The sequence below is a fragment of the Diaporthe amygdali genome (assembly GCF_026229845.1).
Source record: "Diaporthe amygdali strain CAA958 chromosome Unknown NODE_23_length_778278_cov_65_433824, whole genome shotgun sequence".
NCBI classification, from domain to species: domain Eukaryota; kingdom Fungi; phylum Ascomycota; class Sordariomycetes; order Diaporthales; family Diaporthaceae; genus Diaporthe; species Diaporthe amygdali.
In genome coordinates, this window is record NW_026517043.1 from 483,543 (window position 1) to 501,049 (window position 17,507).

The 17,507-nt window shown below is 54.5% G+C and overlaps 8 protein-coding genes across 8 annotated transcripts; 5 read left to right on the forward strand and 3 right to left on the reverse strand.

Moving 5' to 3' along the window:
* Positions 1 to 737: 737 nt before the first annotated feature.
* On the forward strand, positions 738 to 1,863 carry J7T55_004866 (uncharacterized protein; the record flags this gene model as incomplete). The annotated part of the gene is made up of 2 exons (XM_053130601.1): positions 738 to 1,335; positions 1,394 to 1,863. The coding sequence occupies 2 exons, from the start codon at positions 738 to 740 to the stop codon at positions 1,861 to 1,863; spliced, it is 1,068 nt and encodes a 355-aa protein (XP_052991292.1).
* A 1,472-nt stretch (positions 1,864 to 3,335) lies between these two features.
* Positions 3,336 to 4,648, forward strand: J7T55_004867 (uncharacterized protein; the record flags this gene model as incomplete). Its single annotated transcript, XM_053130602.1, has 2 exons — positions 3,336 to 3,897; positions 3,978 to 4,648. The coding sequence occupies 2 exons, from the start codon at positions 3,336 to 3,338 to the stop codon at positions 4,646 to 4,648; spliced, it is 1,233 nt and encodes a 410-aa protein (XP_052991293.1).
* Positions 4,649 to 5,264: 616 nt separating this feature from the next.
* Positions 5,265 to 7,886, reverse strand: J7T55_004868 (topoisomerase ii-associated protein pat1; the record flags this gene model as incomplete). The annotated part of the gene is made up of 2 exons (XM_053130603.1): positions 5,265 to 5,553; positions 5,608 to 7,886. The coding sequence occupies 2 exons, from the start codon at positions 7,884 to 7,886 to the stop codon at positions 5,265 to 5,267; spliced, it is 2,568 nt and encodes an 855-aa protein (XP_052991294.1).
* A 2,470-nt stretch (positions 7,887 to 10,356) lies between these two features.
* J7T55_004869 (lphamannosyltransferase ktr1) lies at positions 10,357 to 11,810 on the forward strand (the record flags this gene model as incomplete). The annotated part of the gene is made up of 4 exons (XM_053130604.1): positions 10,357 to 10,404; positions 10,512 to 11,351; positions 11,401 to 11,689; positions 11,743 to 11,810. 4 exons carry the CDS (start codon positions 10,357 to 10,359, stop codon positions 11,808 to 11,810), a joined length of 1,245 nt encoding a protein of 414 aa, XP_052991295.1.
* A 673-nt stretch (positions 11,811 to 12,483) lies between these two features.
* Positions 12,484 to 13,358, reverse strand: J7T55_004870 (uncharacterized protein; the record flags this gene model as incomplete). Its single annotated transcript, XM_053130605.1, has 2 exons — positions 12,484 to 12,852; positions 13,299 to 13,358. The coding sequence occupies 2 exons, from the start codon at positions 13,356 to 13,358 to the stop codon at positions 12,484 to 12,486; spliced, it is 429 nt and encodes a 142-aa protein (XP_052991296.1).
* A 431-nt stretch (positions 13,359 to 13,789) lies between these two features.
* J7T55_004871 (acyl-CoA dehydrogenase) lies at positions 13,790 to 14,929 on the forward strand (the record flags this gene model as incomplete). The annotated part of the gene is made up of 1 exon (XM_053130606.1): positions 13,790 to 14,929. One exon carries the CDS (start codon positions 13,790 to 13,792, stop codon positions 14,927 to 14,929), a length of 1,140 nt encoding a protein of 379 aa, XP_052991297.1.
* A 207-nt stretch (positions 14,930 to 15,136) lies between these two features.
* J7T55_004872 (uncharacterized protein) lies at positions 15,137 to 16,072 on the reverse strand (the record flags this gene model as incomplete). The annotated part of the gene is made up of 1 exon (XM_053130607.1): positions 15,137 to 16,072. The coding sequence occupies one exon, from the start codon at positions 16,070 to 16,072 to the stop codon at positions 15,137 to 15,139; it is 936 nt and encodes a 311-aa protein (XP_052991298.1).
* A 597-nt stretch (positions 16,073 to 16,669) lies between these two features.
* On the forward strand, positions 16,670 to 17,329 carry J7T55_004873 (uncharacterized protein; the record flags this gene model as incomplete). Its single annotated transcript, XM_053130608.1, has 1 exon — positions 16,670 to 17,329. One exon carries the CDS (start codon positions 16,670 to 16,672, stop codon positions 17,327 to 17,329), a length of 660 nt encoding a protein of 219 aa, XP_052991299.1.
* Between the last annotated feature and the right edge of the window lie 178 nt (positions 17,330 to 17,507).

A 17,507-nucleotide genomic window follows, 5' to 3' on the forward strand; every position in this document is an offset into this window, starting at 1 on the left:
ACACAACGTCCCATTGGCCTTCGGCAACCGTGCCGGCCAATAGGATCAGAATAAGAAGCAGTTGGTGTTAGAGATGGGAGCCTTCCTGCGGGTGTTATTCCCTGGGGACACACCTATTTGGCCCCTTTTTGCCGCCTTTACGACTTTGACAATATTTTCCAATTTTAGGAATCCTCTGTGCCGACGTAATTTGCTGCGAGGGAATCGCGAGACCAGGAACCGGAAGCTGATTGGATTGGCGTGCCTTGCTGAGTCGCTGTGCCCCGTATCTACATACGAGCCGATTTTGACTTCTGATTTCGAACTGGTTGGGGAAGGATTCACGGCGCAGCGCCAGGGACGGAGAGGCACTTAACCACAAAGGGCGCTGCGCAGCCCATGACAAGCTATGCCTTGTGGGCCCACGATGGATGCGACGCAATCAAAAGAACCTGGCCGCGCCCGCACTTGCGGATCTGCACGCGAAGGGGCTCGTTTTCTCCAGGTTTTTGCAGTCCAACTTCTGTCGACCTGCATGCCTATCCATACAACGAAGCCGCGGCCCCCAATGCCTCGAGAGGGCGCAAGCCAGCGGGAACGTCCAGCTCTGATTGATAACACGGATTAATGGTCTGGCCTGTGGGGCCTCCTGAGCTTTTTGATCCTTCTATGAGATCTCATTACCCCGGGGGCAGACACTCGGGGTTTTCTCCTTGACCATCACGTCGATAGCACCATTACTTCGTTGCTCTCGGGCCATGTTGATCTCGCGCTTTCTCTGCCTGATGGCTGCGCCGCTGGTGGCCCGGGCTGCAGACACCTCATCACACCGGGTCACCTCAGTTTTTATTGACACTGTCTCGGGGTACGACGAGCTGTCGACCTGTGCCGAGGAAGTCCTGTCGACGATCGTACGAGCGCAGTACAGTGGTTGCGGGGACAAAGGCGCGGTGACAAGCTACACATGTTTCTGCACGGATTCGAGCTCAGAGATGAGCTCGATGATCACAAATGCTGTCTCACTGTCTTGCGACTCTTCTGTTGTCTCCGCCCAGGCTTCAAGTGCGATTGACGTGTTCGATGCGTACTGTGCTATCGGCGTCCCAGATGATCTAGTGGAGACGACGACGACGGGTGGTACGTATCATTTGATAGGAGCCAGAGCTGCAGAATGTAAGAGGTCTTGTACTGACCCCAGGAATGACAGCTTCCACAGCAAGCGCAACAGGAACTGCAACGCCAGCGGCCACGGCGTCGACAACTGCGGCATCGGCGACTTCAGCGACTTCGGCCACCGCTTCTTCTTCTTCAACTTCAACGTCCACGCCCAGCACGTCAACGAGCCACTCGAAGGTCGTGGCCATTGCAGTTGGTGTCTCAGTGCCTTGTGGCGTCATAGGCATCGCTCTGATAGCTGGCCTCCTCTGGTGCCGCCGCCGCCGCCGACATTTGCAGCAGAGATCCGAGAAGCGACAGCAGTTGGAGTCGACGTCTCAGGCGACGGGTATGGGCAGTTCGAGGCCCGAGTTCAAATGGCCGACCCGGATCGCAGGCACGCAGGAGCTGCCGACGCAGTATCACAGCCACGAGATGCCGGCCCAGGAATTTATCACCTCACCCACCAGCTCGGACTTCCATATATCGCCATTACCAGTCACGCCGGCCTATCAACAACAACAGTCTGTTTATCAGGTTCAGTCAGAGAAGCACCCACATCAACATCATGAGTATTACAAGCCGTCTAAAGAGGCTCACCAACAGCAGGAACCGCAAGAATTGCCCGCGTCGTCAGAGCTGTCAATCGAGAACCGGCACGAGCTGGAAGGGAGCCTCAGCCCCCAAACACCAAGCGCTCGCTTCTCGTATCAGCCGTACGAAAAGTGACAGGGCGAGGCTTTAGTGAATGTGGAAGGACATTCTGCGTTCATGTATTTATGACCTAATGTAAATAATGAGAGGGCTTCTTCCATTCGAAGCCATTATGACACTGCCTTTGCCGCGCCGTTAGTTGTTTGTCGTGTTCAAGTCCGCGGCTACCCCAGTAAGAGAAGACGGAGAAAATAGAATCGACACTAAAGAGAGAAGCGGGTGTAATGCCTTAAAAGCCAACTTTTTCAAGCCAATTTTACTCGACTAGTACTTGCCGAGTCATATGAGTATCGTGAATACAAGGTTTTAAAGTTTGGGTTCGGTTGAGGCAGGAGAACTTAGGTAGGGATTATGATGATAGTGATGGTGATGTGATGGCACAGGCCTGTCAGGCCACCTGCGTGCAGGGACGTATGCACCTCTAGCTTCCAGGGCACCCAGATCTCAGAACTCAAAAGTCAGGCTACTGCACGGTTACCTAGCTATGTTCCTGGCTAGGCAGTGTAGGTGCTTTGCCCAGGTAAGCCCATGTAGACTAGATAGTCTACCATCCCTCAAAGCAGGTCCCTGGGTATGCTGGGGTTTGGCCTGCCTCCACCACACTGGCCTGGAGCATTTCTCCGCACTAGCGCGGGGTCTCACAGATGGCTCCCGTGGGGTAAAAATGCAAGAGAGCTGCACGTTCCTTTCCTTCCATTGATAAGATAGCCCGACTAATTACCTGAAGTCTCCGGATTTGGGTTCGTTACCAGAATATCTTATTCACCAACACCGACTGAAGACACACATACTTGGTAGGTGAGACTAGATTGGCTTCCTAGAATCTAAACCACATGTCCTACGTATTCTCTTTATTCGGGAGCCCAGCTTCCGCCTAGGGGGAAGTGGATGCACTCAAGCTCTCTGAGTATGGCTTGGATTTATACAATCTGGGATAACAACTCACCACCGACCTGCAGCACCTCCGACGCGGTCCGTAGTGCGTGGAATTGGCCTCCCGAAGCCATTGAGAGACCTGCATGCCAGTTATACTTCCCAGTGTGTCTTTCCTGGTCTGCTTCGTTAACCTTGTTCAAGGTACCACCTTCGTTTTCACCTACTATTCTGCCCAGAACATTTTGGGCCGAGAGACTCGTCAGTTTAGATCAACATGTACCATTTCTAGGTTACTGTAAAAATTGCTAGCTTATCATGACCTTGTGATTCAATTGTCGCTTTGGGCAATGTCTCAAAACCTTACATTAATTGTTTTGTAGAGGTATTGCAGCGGCTCCTGGCTTAGCTTCCCGTCGGTGCCGAACGCGGCAGGGAAAATTTGGAGCTCTCAAGTCTCTCGTCCCCGATCTGACTACTCTCTGGTATCAGCGACTGCTTGACTCACCTCGCCATCATCTTTTCTGCCCGGTCGCAAGTCACTGATACTGCAGCTGTACTTTCTGGCAATCTAAGAGACTGCATCGTTCAATTTCAAAGCCAGGCAAGCCAAAATGGAGGTCGATTCCCAACTAATCGACCCCGCCCTGTCCGACTCGACGATGGACCACAACCCTTCCGCACGCGCTCGTGCCCCAGCGAACGACGACGACGACGATCCCATTGCCGCAACCTACAACATCTTCCTCAAGCCCTCGTTGCCTGCCCACCGCAGAGTCATGATCTTGGAACACCCGAACAAATCCGACGGGAAGAAGATGGCCCGCGCCCCCTTGGAGATCCGCATGAAGACCAACACTGGCATGATAGAGGTGGACTACCCGATCGACTACAACGCCTTCTACGACAGGTCCAAGGGCCTCAACTGGGGCACACACCTGCAAAAGAGCACCGAGGCCAAGAAGGGCGGCACTCACGGTCTCGCAGGTGGCTTTGGCGTCGGTGCGCCTCCACCGCGCGCGCGACCTGGGAGGGGACAGGACGAGGTGTTCGACCCGAGCACCGACTGGGCAGAGGCGTTGAGGAAAGACTACGTACTGCGCACACAGACCTTGGGCGGACAGATGCCGGACACAAGCCAGGAGTCCAAGTACATGGTTGGAGTATTCTCCGGGCGTACGTGAATTACTGATGTCACTCTCGGTGCTCCTGCTCCTGCTTGTACAATTGCTTACCATGCTTTCTCTCTTACACAGCAAACCTACACCTCACCCCCGCAACCTCCCTCATCCACCTTCGCCCACAACTACACCACATCGACGCTGCGACCGAGCAAGAACGCCTCGCCGCTTCTCGCGGCGCCGGTGGCGCCGGCGGGGCGGCAGCAACCAAGGACGTCGCGCGCGCGATCCACATGACGGTGAAGCAGAACACCGACGGCAGCGAGGAGATCGTCCAGGAGACGATGGCGGACCGGCTGAAGAAGGTGCAGCTCGAGGCGTGGAAGAAGATGCGCTACGTGCACGAGGAGGCCAGCGACTCGTGGGCCGTCGCCGAGGAGGCTCTGTATCTGCACCAGCCCGAGGGTGGCGTGGCGGCGGCGGCGGAGCAGGGCGGCGGCAAGGGCAAGGAGGCGGAGGCCGACGTGCTGAGCCAGCCCGGCCTGCCGGACTTGGTCGACAAGGTGGCGCGGCTGCGGACGGGGTGGGACGAGGACAGCATGCTGGAGACGACGAGCGGCATCTCGAGGCCCAAGAACGTCAAGATCGAGATTTCCGATGATGAGCCTGCCGAGTCTGCGTCCAAGGCGAAGGGCAAAGGGAGAGCCACCTCGACGACCACTGTGAAGGCCACACCCAGGGGTAAGAGAGCAACCACCACCAAAACCGCAAAAGCAGGGTCTTCGAAAGCTCAGAAGAACGATTGACGATTGGACGAGTGCTGATTATGGATGGCTTTGTTTTGTTTTTAGGGTCAGGATCAAGGTCATGATGATTTGCGCAGACAGGAGGACTACTTTCCGGTTGCATACAACGGCGTTGGTTAGGCGTGAAAAGGTCATGATACCCATCACCGATGAAAGAGGGATTGGATGACTGCAAGGTACTGAATGCATATATGCATATTGTATTTCCATTCGATGGATACTATGATTTGCTGATCAACAGTGATCGGCTCAATCTATCGAACAGGCTCAAAAAAATCGAGTTGAACTTCACTCGGTACCGTGAATGAAGCACGTTTCCCACACTCTTCTCTCGCGTTGGTGCCCACGGATACGTACAAGCCCCCCATGCCTGTCGCTCAAAAATCCGTTTGTGGTGCGATGTCGCCTAGATCCACGATCCTCACTGCGATCGTCCATTCCGTCACACAGCGAGCTCGTAGCCCGCCGCAGTCCTTGACAATTCGCTCAGGTTTCCTCATCGCCTCAGGTCTCTATTTTATTATCGTCTCCAGCACCTGGGGAGGACTCCGTTTGAATCAAGTCCACCACGCTGCTAAGAGGTTGCAGCCGTCAACTTAGTTGTAAATTGTATGTATCAACCCAGCAATGACACATCGAGGCCGATGGCCTGCATGAACAAGTTCACGTTGCCGAGACGCTGCACAGCCAGGTCCTGAGGCAGGGTCTTCGCAACCTCGACTGTTCCGAGCACACGATCCTTGACGCCTACAACCAGCCGCTGCTGCTGGTCAGCATTGGCACCTATGCCAAGGGCTGCGAGAAGCTGCCAAACGTAGGCGTCCTCGCCAGATACAGGGGTGCCAGGGAACATGTATGGCAGTGTGGGCTCCAAAATGTTGAAGAGATTTGCATAGTTGCGCTCCCTGCGGACAAATGATTAGCATAAAGCAACGAAGTGGATAGGAGTATCTACGTACCAAGCGCCGCCATCCTGAGACCTGATATTGTCCTTGCCTCCTTGCTGCTGGATCATAATCTCAGCACGGCTCAGAATCATGGTCAAGAAACCAGCGCCGACACGAGTTCTAGCGACAAGGTCCACGTTGGCTTCGGAACAGAGAAGGCCGAGAATGCCGGTGATGATGTTCAACTCGAGCTCGCCCATGAACATGAACAGCGTGTTGTGTACTGCCATGCTGAAAAGCTCAATATCCTCGCGCAGCTTGGCATCGAGGTTGATGTGGCCATCGGTCACCGAGCCCCTACGGACAACGTCAAGCTTGTCAAGATTCACGACTATCAGGGTGAGAATCGTCGTGCGCTGCTCGAAGTTCACATGTCGGAAAACACGTGGGATGGCCTTCTTGCCCTTCGCAGTCTCGAGCATTGCGATGAAAGGATGGATGAAAGCCCCGGCTGGTACAGGTTCGTGGATCTTGAGCTCTCGCCAAAGCTGCTGGTTGAGCTTCTGCGTTGTGGCCTCCCACTCAGCGAACTGCTGGACGAGCTCCGAATCGTCCTCACCCGTCGCTGGAGGCGGAGGCGGCATCTTGCGCCCATGGTCTTCGAGCTTCATCAGAGTGTTGTAGACCTTCTCAATGTCTGCGAGCAAGTTCTTCCTGTTCAGGATTGAGCCACTGGGATGATTCTTGTGGGGTGTACCTTGACGATGTACATCGCCGCCACTCTCAGTTCGCTTGATGTTGAGCAACGGCTTTGGGGTCTTGGCGTTGCTGAAAGAGATTTTGCCTAGACTGCCCTCAATGACAAGTTGCGAGTTCTTGGGCTTGTTTTTGGCCGCCTCTACAGCCCGCTGGACTTGCTGCTCCATGCGCTGCATATGGTTTTCGGGCCCGCCACGGTGTCGTCGGTGGCCGCCTTGACGGTTGCCAGTCTGGTACAAATATGTCTGAGCGAAGTTGCTCAGAGGCTGGCTAGGATTCTGGCGTTGGCCACCGCGAATCTGGTTATGGACCTGGTAATAGAAGTCTTCCGCCAGAGCCTCATCAGTACCGTTGTCGGACGGGTTGCCTGTAGCAGCAACAAGTTGTTGCAACTGTATCCGCGTGATAAAGTTTTTATCATGCGGGGTCATGATACCATTGTCGCGAGACAGGAGATAGATTTTGTGGTTGCGTTTGGCCCGGCGCGCTTCCTGCTCAAGGTAGGCAGCCTTTTCCTCTTCAGAGAGCTGGGCCAGTTGCGAAGGGTGGGTAATGATCGGTGGCTGGCGACCAATTGAGCCTTGAGACTGATGTGCGGGGTGAGATGGGTAGGATGGTGCTCCTACGCGAGCAGCGTCCCCAGACAACCGGTTCGGGTTCTGCAAGATCTGGGTAGGCTGAACCTGTTGAGGCGCTTGCTGTCGCTGTTGGATCATAGGGCTCGAAGAAGTTGGCGCTGTGGGCTGCGTTTGCTGAGGCTTCGAACGAGGTCGCTGGAGGATTTGCACTGGTTGCCCATGCGAGTGAAACTGCCCAGTTTCGTTGGGACGTTGTGCGTCGATTGAGGTGGTAGGAGGCTGACCAGCACGGTTGGATGCACCGTAGAGATCAGCCTGTTCGAAACCACCCTGGACCTGGGAGGCATGCTGTTGCTGCGGCGGGGCCGTTTGCTGGTAGGTAGCTTGAGCTGCAGCAGCAGCATCAACTTGTGCTTGCTTCCTAGCTTGGGCTTCGGCTCTCATTGCGGCCTCGACCTCCTCCAGGCTCATGACTTTACGCCCAGAAGCTGGTGCGGGTGCCTGGGCCGGCGGCACGGGAGCGGTAGGGGCGGTCTGCTCCGTGGGAGCAACTCCCCACAGGGTAGGGTCGACCTGGAGATCCATGCTCGAGTCTGGTGCGTCGTACTTTTCATAACCCGTGCGCGCAGGTCTGTAGGACGGCTGCGCATAGTTGTAGGAGGGCGCGTACTGAGTATTAGCGGGAGCAGGTGGTGCGGCAGCCGCATTGTTGCGGCTGTAGAGCATATGCTCCTCCTCGATGGCGTTGGCTACCTGGGCGGTCCGACCAAAGAAGTCAAAGTCCTTGCCAACTGGCCCGCCGCCCGCACCATTGTCACCCCCAAAGGTATCATCATTGAAGTCATCGCCTGTTTCATCGAGCTGGTCGCCGAGGCCATCGTAGGTATCTTCGAAATCGACAGCGTCTCCGCCACCGTCCTGGTGGCCGGAGAGTCCGGCGAAGGGATCGCGTGCCTGAGAGAAGCCAGGGGCAGCCTGGTTGTGTCCTGTGGTATCGAAGCCAAAGAAAGACATTTTGCACGTATTTGGCTTCAAGAAAGGTCCGTGGAGCGGATACGGGACTGAAACTCGTCAGTTAGAAAGGAAACGGATTGAGGACAAAAGTCACAGGTGGTACAAGAGAATAAAGAGGAAACAAAAATGACTTTATGAATGGTTGAAGTGAAGAACGTGGAGTTTGCTTTTGGGCAGTGGGGTAAGGCCAGCGTTCCGATAGTGCGGGTAGACGAGATGAATGGAGCTCCGGTGCCAAATTCAAGGCCGAAGCTGTTGTGAGGTGGACGGGAAACCAGCAACCCAAAGCTTGTCTTCAGTGAGCAGCTTCCAGACTTTCTGGTAACGCCAGAGTGGGTCTTATGGTCGAAGGTGGGCAAGGGAGGGGTGGACAAGTGAGGGCCAAATGATGCGGCTGAGTTGGGAGCAAGGACTTGCAAAAGCGCGTCAGGACCACGAGAGAGCTGGCTCAGGACTCACAAACTAGAGGAAGTAGGGGTAAGGTGTGTCTCCAATGGTCGGCTCTATCATGATCATTTCGACACGCGGGAGGGCAGGTTCGCAGCGAGACTGGACCTTGATCTGGCCAGTCGAAATGGAATCAAGAAGCAGGGCAGGGCAGGGCAGTCCGAGTCCCCAAGAATAAGTATGTGTAAACAGTCAGAAAGCAGCGGGCATGCAAAGGAAGGCAGGAGGCCCTGATATCAAAACAAGCGACGTGGCCGACGTGGTAAGGATGGTTGGGCGGTGGTGGGAGGATGACGCCTATCACGATACACAACAGATGGAGGTGATGCGACAATTGACGACGAGAGCTCCAAGACCGGTGGAGCTGCACGGACCACCTCGAGGTCGGCGCTGTGGCTTCCGGCACCCGAGGTCAATGTGGTCGTTGGTGGCGTGGAGGGGCTACGGTGTTGTTCAGTGACCACATGTAATACACGAATCAATCGCCCATTCAACATTGTGCACGCTTTCTTGCTGGAGTAGGTAGTTCCCCATCGAATATATGAGTACAATTCAATCATTTTCACTTCTCATTTTGTATGCAGCTTGTCTTGTACTACAGGATACACAGGTCCTTGGAGCTCATTCATTGTGCACGGCTCAACAAAAGAAGCAGGAGGATATGGTGACACGTTTGGGCAAGTAGCAGGTAACAAATAACAATACCACGGCACTGTACATACGGAGACTTGGATAGCTGCCGTAACAGGAAACGACCCGCCGCTATACGAGAGGTAAGCTTTGTGTCATTGACTGGGTGTTTGACATGACTGGATCCGGCGGTAATACGAGATTCTCGAGACTAGCCAGGTACTCTGTAGTCTATAGATTTACAGACTATCTAGGTACAGACTATCTAGGTGGCTGCTGGCTACGGCTGCCCGGCACAGGCACAAGTACCGCCGTCAAGCTGTCAACGGTTGACGGCGTGTATGCAGTTGATGTCGTCCAAGGCTGTCAATATCAAGATGAAATGCCGAGGAGAGCCATAGAACAGGTGTCAGGGCTGAACCAATGATTCGGTCAAAAACGAGACACCATGTGGACTTGTGGGTGGGAAGCAAATTAACAGAATGTCGCACCTCACCTGGGTGCTGGCGTGTTGACAAATGAATGTCGACGATGCGTGGCTGTAGATTGCGACAATTGGGCCTGACTGGGCAACCTCGGAGCATCATCAGGGTCCTCCCAGCTGTTTTCTGGCCGGCCACTCCGTTGCTCTCTCTACCGGAGACACTCGCTCAGTCGACTCGCCACCAGAGTACCGAGTGCCGCGCTGCGAAATGGCGAGGGTTAAAAAAGGCAAGTCGATGCAGGCCACGAGAGACACTCGCAACAACTAGGCCAGATACTAAGTTTGTGACAGACGGAAGGGGAGGCAAAGGGAAATAGGGGGCATTGACCGTTCACGGCTGGGGGGGCTTAGGTCTTGGTTCTGAATATTCAAAAGTAACTTATCGATGCCACTCTAACTGATAAACGGCAGATCAGCGCAGCCTTTGTGTTAGTGGGCACGGTGGTCCCTGGGGACTAATTTAGCGTGCAGTGCAGGGGAGAAGGACAAACTGACGCGGCAACTAGACTCAGACAGGAGGTGTACTGACAGAGTATGAAGACTTAACTCGCCTCCGTCCATTCGCAGTCCTGACGAACACTCCTTTTCGTTTCTTCCACCCGATCGATTGTTCTGCCGGAATCACCGTGCTGGCCGACTCTTTCTATTTTGCAACAGCGAATCACCCTCCCCTCCGTCTTACCTCAGAGTGCCGAGTCGGCGCGGAAGCGTTGGCGGAGAATGCTACGCTGAAACCGAATTGCGATCTCTAGGTGCCGATCGAGCCACGACACCCGACCAGCAACGGCGGCCGACCCTTCAAAAGGTTGCGGTGCACCAAATCTCAATCATTTACTCTGGCGACTCTGGCCCATTCCAAATAGCTACCGATCCTCCTTTCCCGTTGAACAACATCCTCTAGTCTTCAACATGGCTGGCGGCGTACGGATCTTGCGATACGCACTGCCCACCGTCTTTGTATGTTTCCGCAATGTCCACACCACATCCACCTACACTCTCTACTGTCCCCTTGCACCACTGTGCAATGCGCGCAGCCATAGCAGGCTCTACTAACACCGCGCTAGATAATCATACTTCTCTATATAGCTCAGACTTCGTACCGAGGCTCCATCACAAGCCCTGGGTTTTCCTATGGTCAAACAGGTGCCAGCAAACCGAACGGAGGAAATACACAAGCGACCACGCCCCAGACCGGCTCAAAGAAAGAGGACCTCGGAACAAGCCCACTGGTCACCCAGCCTGGCTCGCCGCAATGGGAGGATCTGGCCAGCACTGCTCCGGGCCCGCGCGTGAATGCGACTTTTGTGACCCTGGCCCGTAATTCTGACATTTGGGACATTGCACGATCGATCCGGCAGATCGAAGACCGCTTCAACCGCCGCTACAACTACGACTGGGTCTTCCTCAACGACAAGCCATTTGACTCGACGTTTAAGAAGGTGACCTCATCGCTGGTCTCAGGTACCACGCATTATGGCGAGATCGCTGAGGAGCACTGGTCATTCCCTCCTCACATCGATCAAGAGAGGGCTAAGCAGGTGCGGGAGGACATGCGGGAACGCAAGATCATCTATGGCGACTCCATTAGCTACCGTCACATGTGCCGATTTGAGTCGGGCTTCTTTTTCCGCCAGCCACTTATGATGAACTACGATTACTACTGGCGCGTCGAGCCCAGCGTCGAGATCTTTTGCGACATCCACTACGACCCCTTCCGGCTGATGAAGGAGACGGGCAAGAAGTACAGCTTCGTGCTCAGCCTATACGAATATGTCGAGACCATTCCCACTCTTTGGGACAGCGTCAAGAAATTCATGAAGAACCACCCAGAACACATTGCGAAGGACAACTCTATGGGCTTCCTCAGTGACGACAACGGCGAGAACTACAACCACTGTCACTTTGTATGTCCCCCTACAATTATTTCCTTCGACACTTCACTAACTTGACCAGTGGTCCAACTTCGAAGTTGGCGACTTGAACTGGCTACGTTCCCAGGCATACATCGACTTCTTCGAGTCTTTGGATCAGGATGGCGGGTTCTTCTATGAGAGATGGGGTGATGCCCCTGTTCACTCAATCGCTGCTGGACTCATGCTGCCGAAAGACCAGATCCATTTCTTTAACGACATTGCATACTACCACGTCCCATTTACACACTGTCCGACAGGCGAGAAACATCGGCAAGATCTGAAGTGCCACTGCAACCCCAAGGATAACTTCGACTGGAAGGGATACTCCTGTATGTTTCGCCCCGCTCGAGATGCTCAGCATTCTGCTAACACAAGGCTACAGGCACATCGAGGTATTTCGATATCAACGGCATAGACAAGCCAGAGGGATGGGAAAGCCAGACAGACTAAATTTTGGGTCTCCCCGCAAATCTATGTATTCCTACATTTCTTGTAGTTTGAAACTTTTCTTCCAAAAGGCATGGTGCACCCATACACCTGAAGGGGCCAAAGGATCTCGGGGGCGTCTGGATTGGGGACTGGCAGGTCGCATTTGGGCAATTCGGCTGTTTCTCGTGACTGGTATGGCGTACATAGTATCAGGTGCATCGTCATGATTCACTGAAGCCATAATGCGAGACCTGTGTCGCTTGAAAGAAATGATGAGCGCCACAGGGAAATTGAAGACATCAAAATTGACAAGAGACGAACGAGCCACCCGCTGTTTTATGTGTCGGAGGATAACCTGCTGCAAAACAAATGGCAGATGGAGTGAGGCCCCCTAAAATTGATGGACAATAGCACCAGTGCGACAGTGCAAGTAGGGAAACGCGAGTGGAAAAATAGAAGGTGGTGGGTGAGTCTAATGACATCCAGTCGTGTGTCGCTTTCACTTGACCTGGGCCTCTTGATCATGGATACTGATGCCCCCGTTGTTGAATTTTGTCCTGCTCGGCAGTCATCTCTTTCAAGATGTATTGAGGTGCTAGGATGTTTCTCATCTTGATTTACAGGGTAAATGTACATCTATCTCTCCGTTTGTCCCTGAAAGCCAGCCTTGTCCCCCAGGACTGTCTATCCAGCTTTAACTAACACTCGCCTTCTTGGGCTTCTTGGTGCCGTACTTGCTCCGAGCATTTGTCCTGTTCGTCACTCCGCCCAGATCCAGCGCGCCCCTGACCAGCTTATACCGCACACCGGGGCAATCCTGCGCCCTGCCGCCCCTTACCAGGACCACGCTGTGCTGCTGGATGTTGTGGCCCTCGCCTGGGATGTACGCCGTGATGGTCTTGCCCGTAGTCAGGCGCACACGTGCTGTCTTTCGCTCGCCCGAGTTGGGCTTCTTGGGCCGCGTGATGCCGACCTTGATGCAGACGCCCTTGCGCTGCGGGTCGTGGCCGCCGGCCAGGGCGGGTGAGACGGCGTGGCGAGCTCGTCGGGGTTTGCGGCAGCCCTGCGGTACACAGTCAGTATATCTAGTGTTGAGCAGCGGAGAGCCACAACTATAGGGGAAAACGTGCCTTGAGAACTTGGTTCAGCGTCGCATTCTGGGTTGGTGTTGAGGAGAAGGAGCGGAAGGGGGTCGATGGTTTGAGGAAGGCAGATTTTGCCACAGGTCGAGCTGCAGGAACAAATGCCCTTCGTAGTGATGGCATCAAAAGATGCCGCAGTATTGGCATCGCCATGATTGTCAGCGATGGGGCTGTAGGTTGGTATATTGCTATCACAGCTCGAGGCCCACCGGCGCGCTACAGCGCTTCAATCCCATGAGCCCAAAATCTTGGACTGTTCAATGTGGCCCGAGCGTTCTGCCATGCTTAGTCACTTTTTCTTCACATGCCTTCGAGAACGACCCTTGGCCTCTTTTTCCCCGGACCCCAATTTTTCTCCATGACGCACCAGGCCGATGCCACCCCTGTGGCCAGGTGCGTTGGAGGCAGGGGTGGTCTCGGTGGGCATTGGAATGCGGGATGCGACCTTGTGGTTATCCTCGGCTTGAGCCCGTTCACTCCATCGCCTCGCACCAGGTAGCCTACTTAGTCCTCTTTTTTCTCACACCCGTCCCTGGTCGGTGAGACATTCTGTTCAGGCCTTCTTCTGCTGATCTTCTTTACAATTGCAAGTACAGCGTTGCTTCTGTCTGCTCTCTCGTGACAGTTATCACCTCAGCACACCATGTCGTCTCTAGCGAGAGCGTTGCGCCCGGCTGTCCGGGTGAGCCAGAAAGGCTTGGGCGGTCTGCGGACAACCCCCAGAGTAACACGCCCTGTTCAAAGGCTTGCCAGTATACAGAAGTAAGGACCATCCGTATACCTCGCTCGTGTCGACAGCAAGTAAACTCACCGGCTTGATTCGACAGTGCCCGCCCTCTCTCTACCAGTCCGCGGTTGATGTCCGACATCACCGAGATCCCACCAACGCCTATCACACATTTGTCCGAGGTCGAGACGGCAATGCAAGAGTCTGTGTCCAAGTTCGCCAACGATGTGATCCTACCCAAAGTCCGAGAAATGGACGAGGCCGAGAAGATGGACCCTTCCATAGTAGAGCAGCTCTTTGAGCAGGGTGTGATGGGCATCGAGATCCCGGAAGAGTTCGGTGGGGCCGGAATGAACTTCACGGCCGGGATCCTCGCCATTGAGGAGCTCGCTCGCGTAGACCCGTCCGTCAGCGTGCTCGTCGACGTGCACAACACGCTGGTCAACACCGCCATCCTCAAGTGGGGAAGCAAGGACCTCCAGAAGCGTTTCCTGCCCAAGCTTGCCACCAATACAGTGGGTTCCTTCTGCCTCTCGGAGCCTGTGTCCGGGTCAGATGCCTTCGCGCTGGCGACGAAGGCCACTGAGACACCGAACGGATACAAGATCTCGGGCTCAAAGATGTGGATCACCAATTCCATGGAGGCGAACTTCTTTATCGTATTTGCGAACCTGGATCCAAGCAAGGGATACAAGGGCATCACTGCCTTCATTGTCGAGAGAGAGATGAAGGGCTTCTCTATCGCCAAGAAGGAGAAGAAACTCGGTATCAAGGCCAGCAGCACATGTGTCGTCAACTTCGACGATGTCGAGGTTCCCAAGGAGAACCTGCTGGGTGAGGTGGGCCAAGGCTACAAGTATGCCATCGGTCTCCTAAATGAAGGCCGGATAGGTATCGCCGCGCAGATGACTGGTCTTGCGCTGGGTGCGTGGGAAAATGCCGCCAGATACGTCTGGAACGACCGGAAGCAATTCGGCCAGCTGGTCGGCGAGTTTCAAGGCATGCAGCACCAGATTGCACAGTCATACACCGAGATTGCGGCTGCGCGCGCGCTGGTGTACAATGCCGCCCGGAAGAAGGAGGCTGGTGAGGACTTCGTCAGAGATGCCGCCATGGCGAAGCTGTACGCGTCACAGGTGGCTGGCAGAGTCAGCGGCCTTGCGATTGAGTGGATGGGAGGTATGGGCTTCGTAAGAGAGGGGCTGGCCGAGAAGTACTGGAGAGACAGCAAGATTGGTGCTATCTATGAAGGAACGAGTAACATCCAGTAAGACTCCACCCGACACCCTTAGAAGACGACTGCATACTGACACTGATTCAGGTTGAATACCATTGCGAAGCTTTTGCAAAAGGATTACACTTCCTGAGGGGTGGTTGATGTTTCCTCTCGAAGCGTTATGGCGCTGGTGGCACAAATTCATGTAGAACTAGATCACTCATAGCTGAAGGAGAAGCAACTGGCGGGCAGCAATGTACCACTATTTGAATTTCCTCTGGTCATCCTTCTTACCTGCACCCAGTGGCTGCCATATACCAGCCTTGTAATCTTCCACAAGCTGCTCCAAGACCTCTGGCGGTTCCTCGGCAAAGTGATCCATCTTTTCTCTCCATTCCAGCTCTTCTTTCGTGCTCTCACGGCCTCGAACTTCATTATTGTATGGATACCTTCCAAATCGATCAATAACTGGTTTATGAATATCTATCAGCATCATCCACCACCAGGACCATGTCTCCAGCGTCACGTCCTCGCCCAGCGGCGGACCCGCACGTGCTACACGCGGGAAGCCGTAGATGTCGGACAGGACCTCATCCCTTTTCGCCCTCCACGGATCTGTCACCCCCGTCTTGGCTTCCACAGCCCTACGAGTCGTGTCTGTGAACTCCAGAGCGATCGCCTGATTCTCAGCTGACTCAGAGTGCACGAACGGGGCCCCCATCCAGAACCGGACACACGTCCAGTAGTCAAACGACGCTCCAAGTTCGGTGCACCAGCGCGTCTGCGAGTCTGGTCTCTGATCGTCTGGGAGAGCCAGCCATGACCTCGCAAACCGCTGGCTTACCACGTCGAAGTAGCACGACCTCCACCTGCCGTCAACGCCGCGGCAGAGCGAACGTGGCGCCTGGTCCAGAAGAAGCTGCATGCCAAGGCACTGGCGGGGGAACTCCGCGCTTGCCGGGGGCGGGAGGAAGTTCGCCATCAAGAACTCAGGGCTGAGCGCATCCAGACCGGCTTTGCTGAGGGCGACGAGGACCGGCCATGCCTTGGGCTCTATTGTAGGGAGGAAGGGTCCTGCGCCGAATGTCTTCCGAGCGACTTCCCCGAAGTTGAGAGGCGCTGCCGGCGAGAAAGGTATCCGCGCCTCGACGAGGAGAGTGAGCAGAGAGGGGGTGATGAGGTGCTTGAGGTCGTCCATTCTTGCAGCCGTTCGATTTGCAAATATGAGGTCGCCTCACGACCAGCGAAGCGAAACTCCGTTGTCGAGGTGCCATAGCATTTATCTAGCTCCAAGAGGGCCGGCGTGCACGCGTTGCCCGTCTAGGAATGTAAGACGGATAGATTTGGTCCATCGAGGTCTCCACCAGCTTATCATATGCCGGTTTGATGCCAATGAAGATGAAACTTGAGATTCAAAAAAAATGTTCGAGCAGTCAAAAGCGCTTGAATCTGGATCAAAGCTTGTGGAATTCATTTTGAGCTGGAACGGGGGAATTTGCTCGGTCTCAGCAAAGTCCGGTGTATGGGATACTGCGAATCTATCCGACAATGACTTCATAGAGACGCACCAAGAGGTAGCGTGCCAGAGCTATGGGCTAGAGAGCCGCTCGGATGGTAAAGATGTTTGCCCTTAAATATCAAAGGCGGACATTGCTGAAGAAATTGCCATGTTTCATGCCGAACAACTGAACTTGGTATTCAAAGCGCATCTGCTCTCACAAAAGCCACGGTAGCTTTCCTTTCTGACCGAAACGACTCATAACTTCAACTTGACGATATCATCAATTAACACACAATGTCAATACTCAACAGTGTCCTTCAGGCCACAAGCATCTCCATCTCTCTCCTCGCTGCCGGCGGAATTGCAACCCTCTCCCTCTTTGATGTGCCTATCCTCAGGGCTCAACCAGCGTCACGCTCATTGCCCTCGATCCGCTGGCTATTCAGCCGCGGCTCGCACATCTTTCCAACAGCTGCGTTTGTCTCCGCTACCGGCTTTGGCATCTTGGCATACCGATCATTGCCAGGCTCTTTAGCATCACGTACTGTATTGCAGCTGTTGCGTGATGCGAGAGTAAGAGGATATCTTGCCGCGGCTACTCTGAACATCGCCATTGCACCCTGGACCTCTGTCATGATACCGAATAATTTTGAGCTCATTCAGATGAACAACAATTTGGGCGGCCATCGAAGTCTTGCAAGCTCGCAGGCGGCTCAGGAAGAGAAAGGCAACCCTAAACAACGGAGCGCCCGGGACTCTGTTGAGGGTAAGGGGGAGGTGGTTGCTGAGTTTCAAGATGTCAGCGACCCACAGGAAAAGACGACGCGCGAGTCTTCTGACTCTGAGGATGAGCAGGTCAGGGTCATGCTGACGAAGTTTGGGTTTCAGAATTCTGTGAGGGCTTTGTTAATGCTCTCTGGGGGTGTCATTGGGCTTGTGACGGCGCTGGGGTGACAGCAGCAACTCCATAGCTCCAGGATGACATGGAACGACTTGACCTTACTAGATGATATCAATTTTGGCAAAGTTTCCGGTCCTGAGCCTGGATTGGCAAGTACCCCGGTTGCACACACTCAGAACGAACAGTCTCTCAATTGACAGCAAGTGTGCTCGATGATGCGGCATTCAGGAC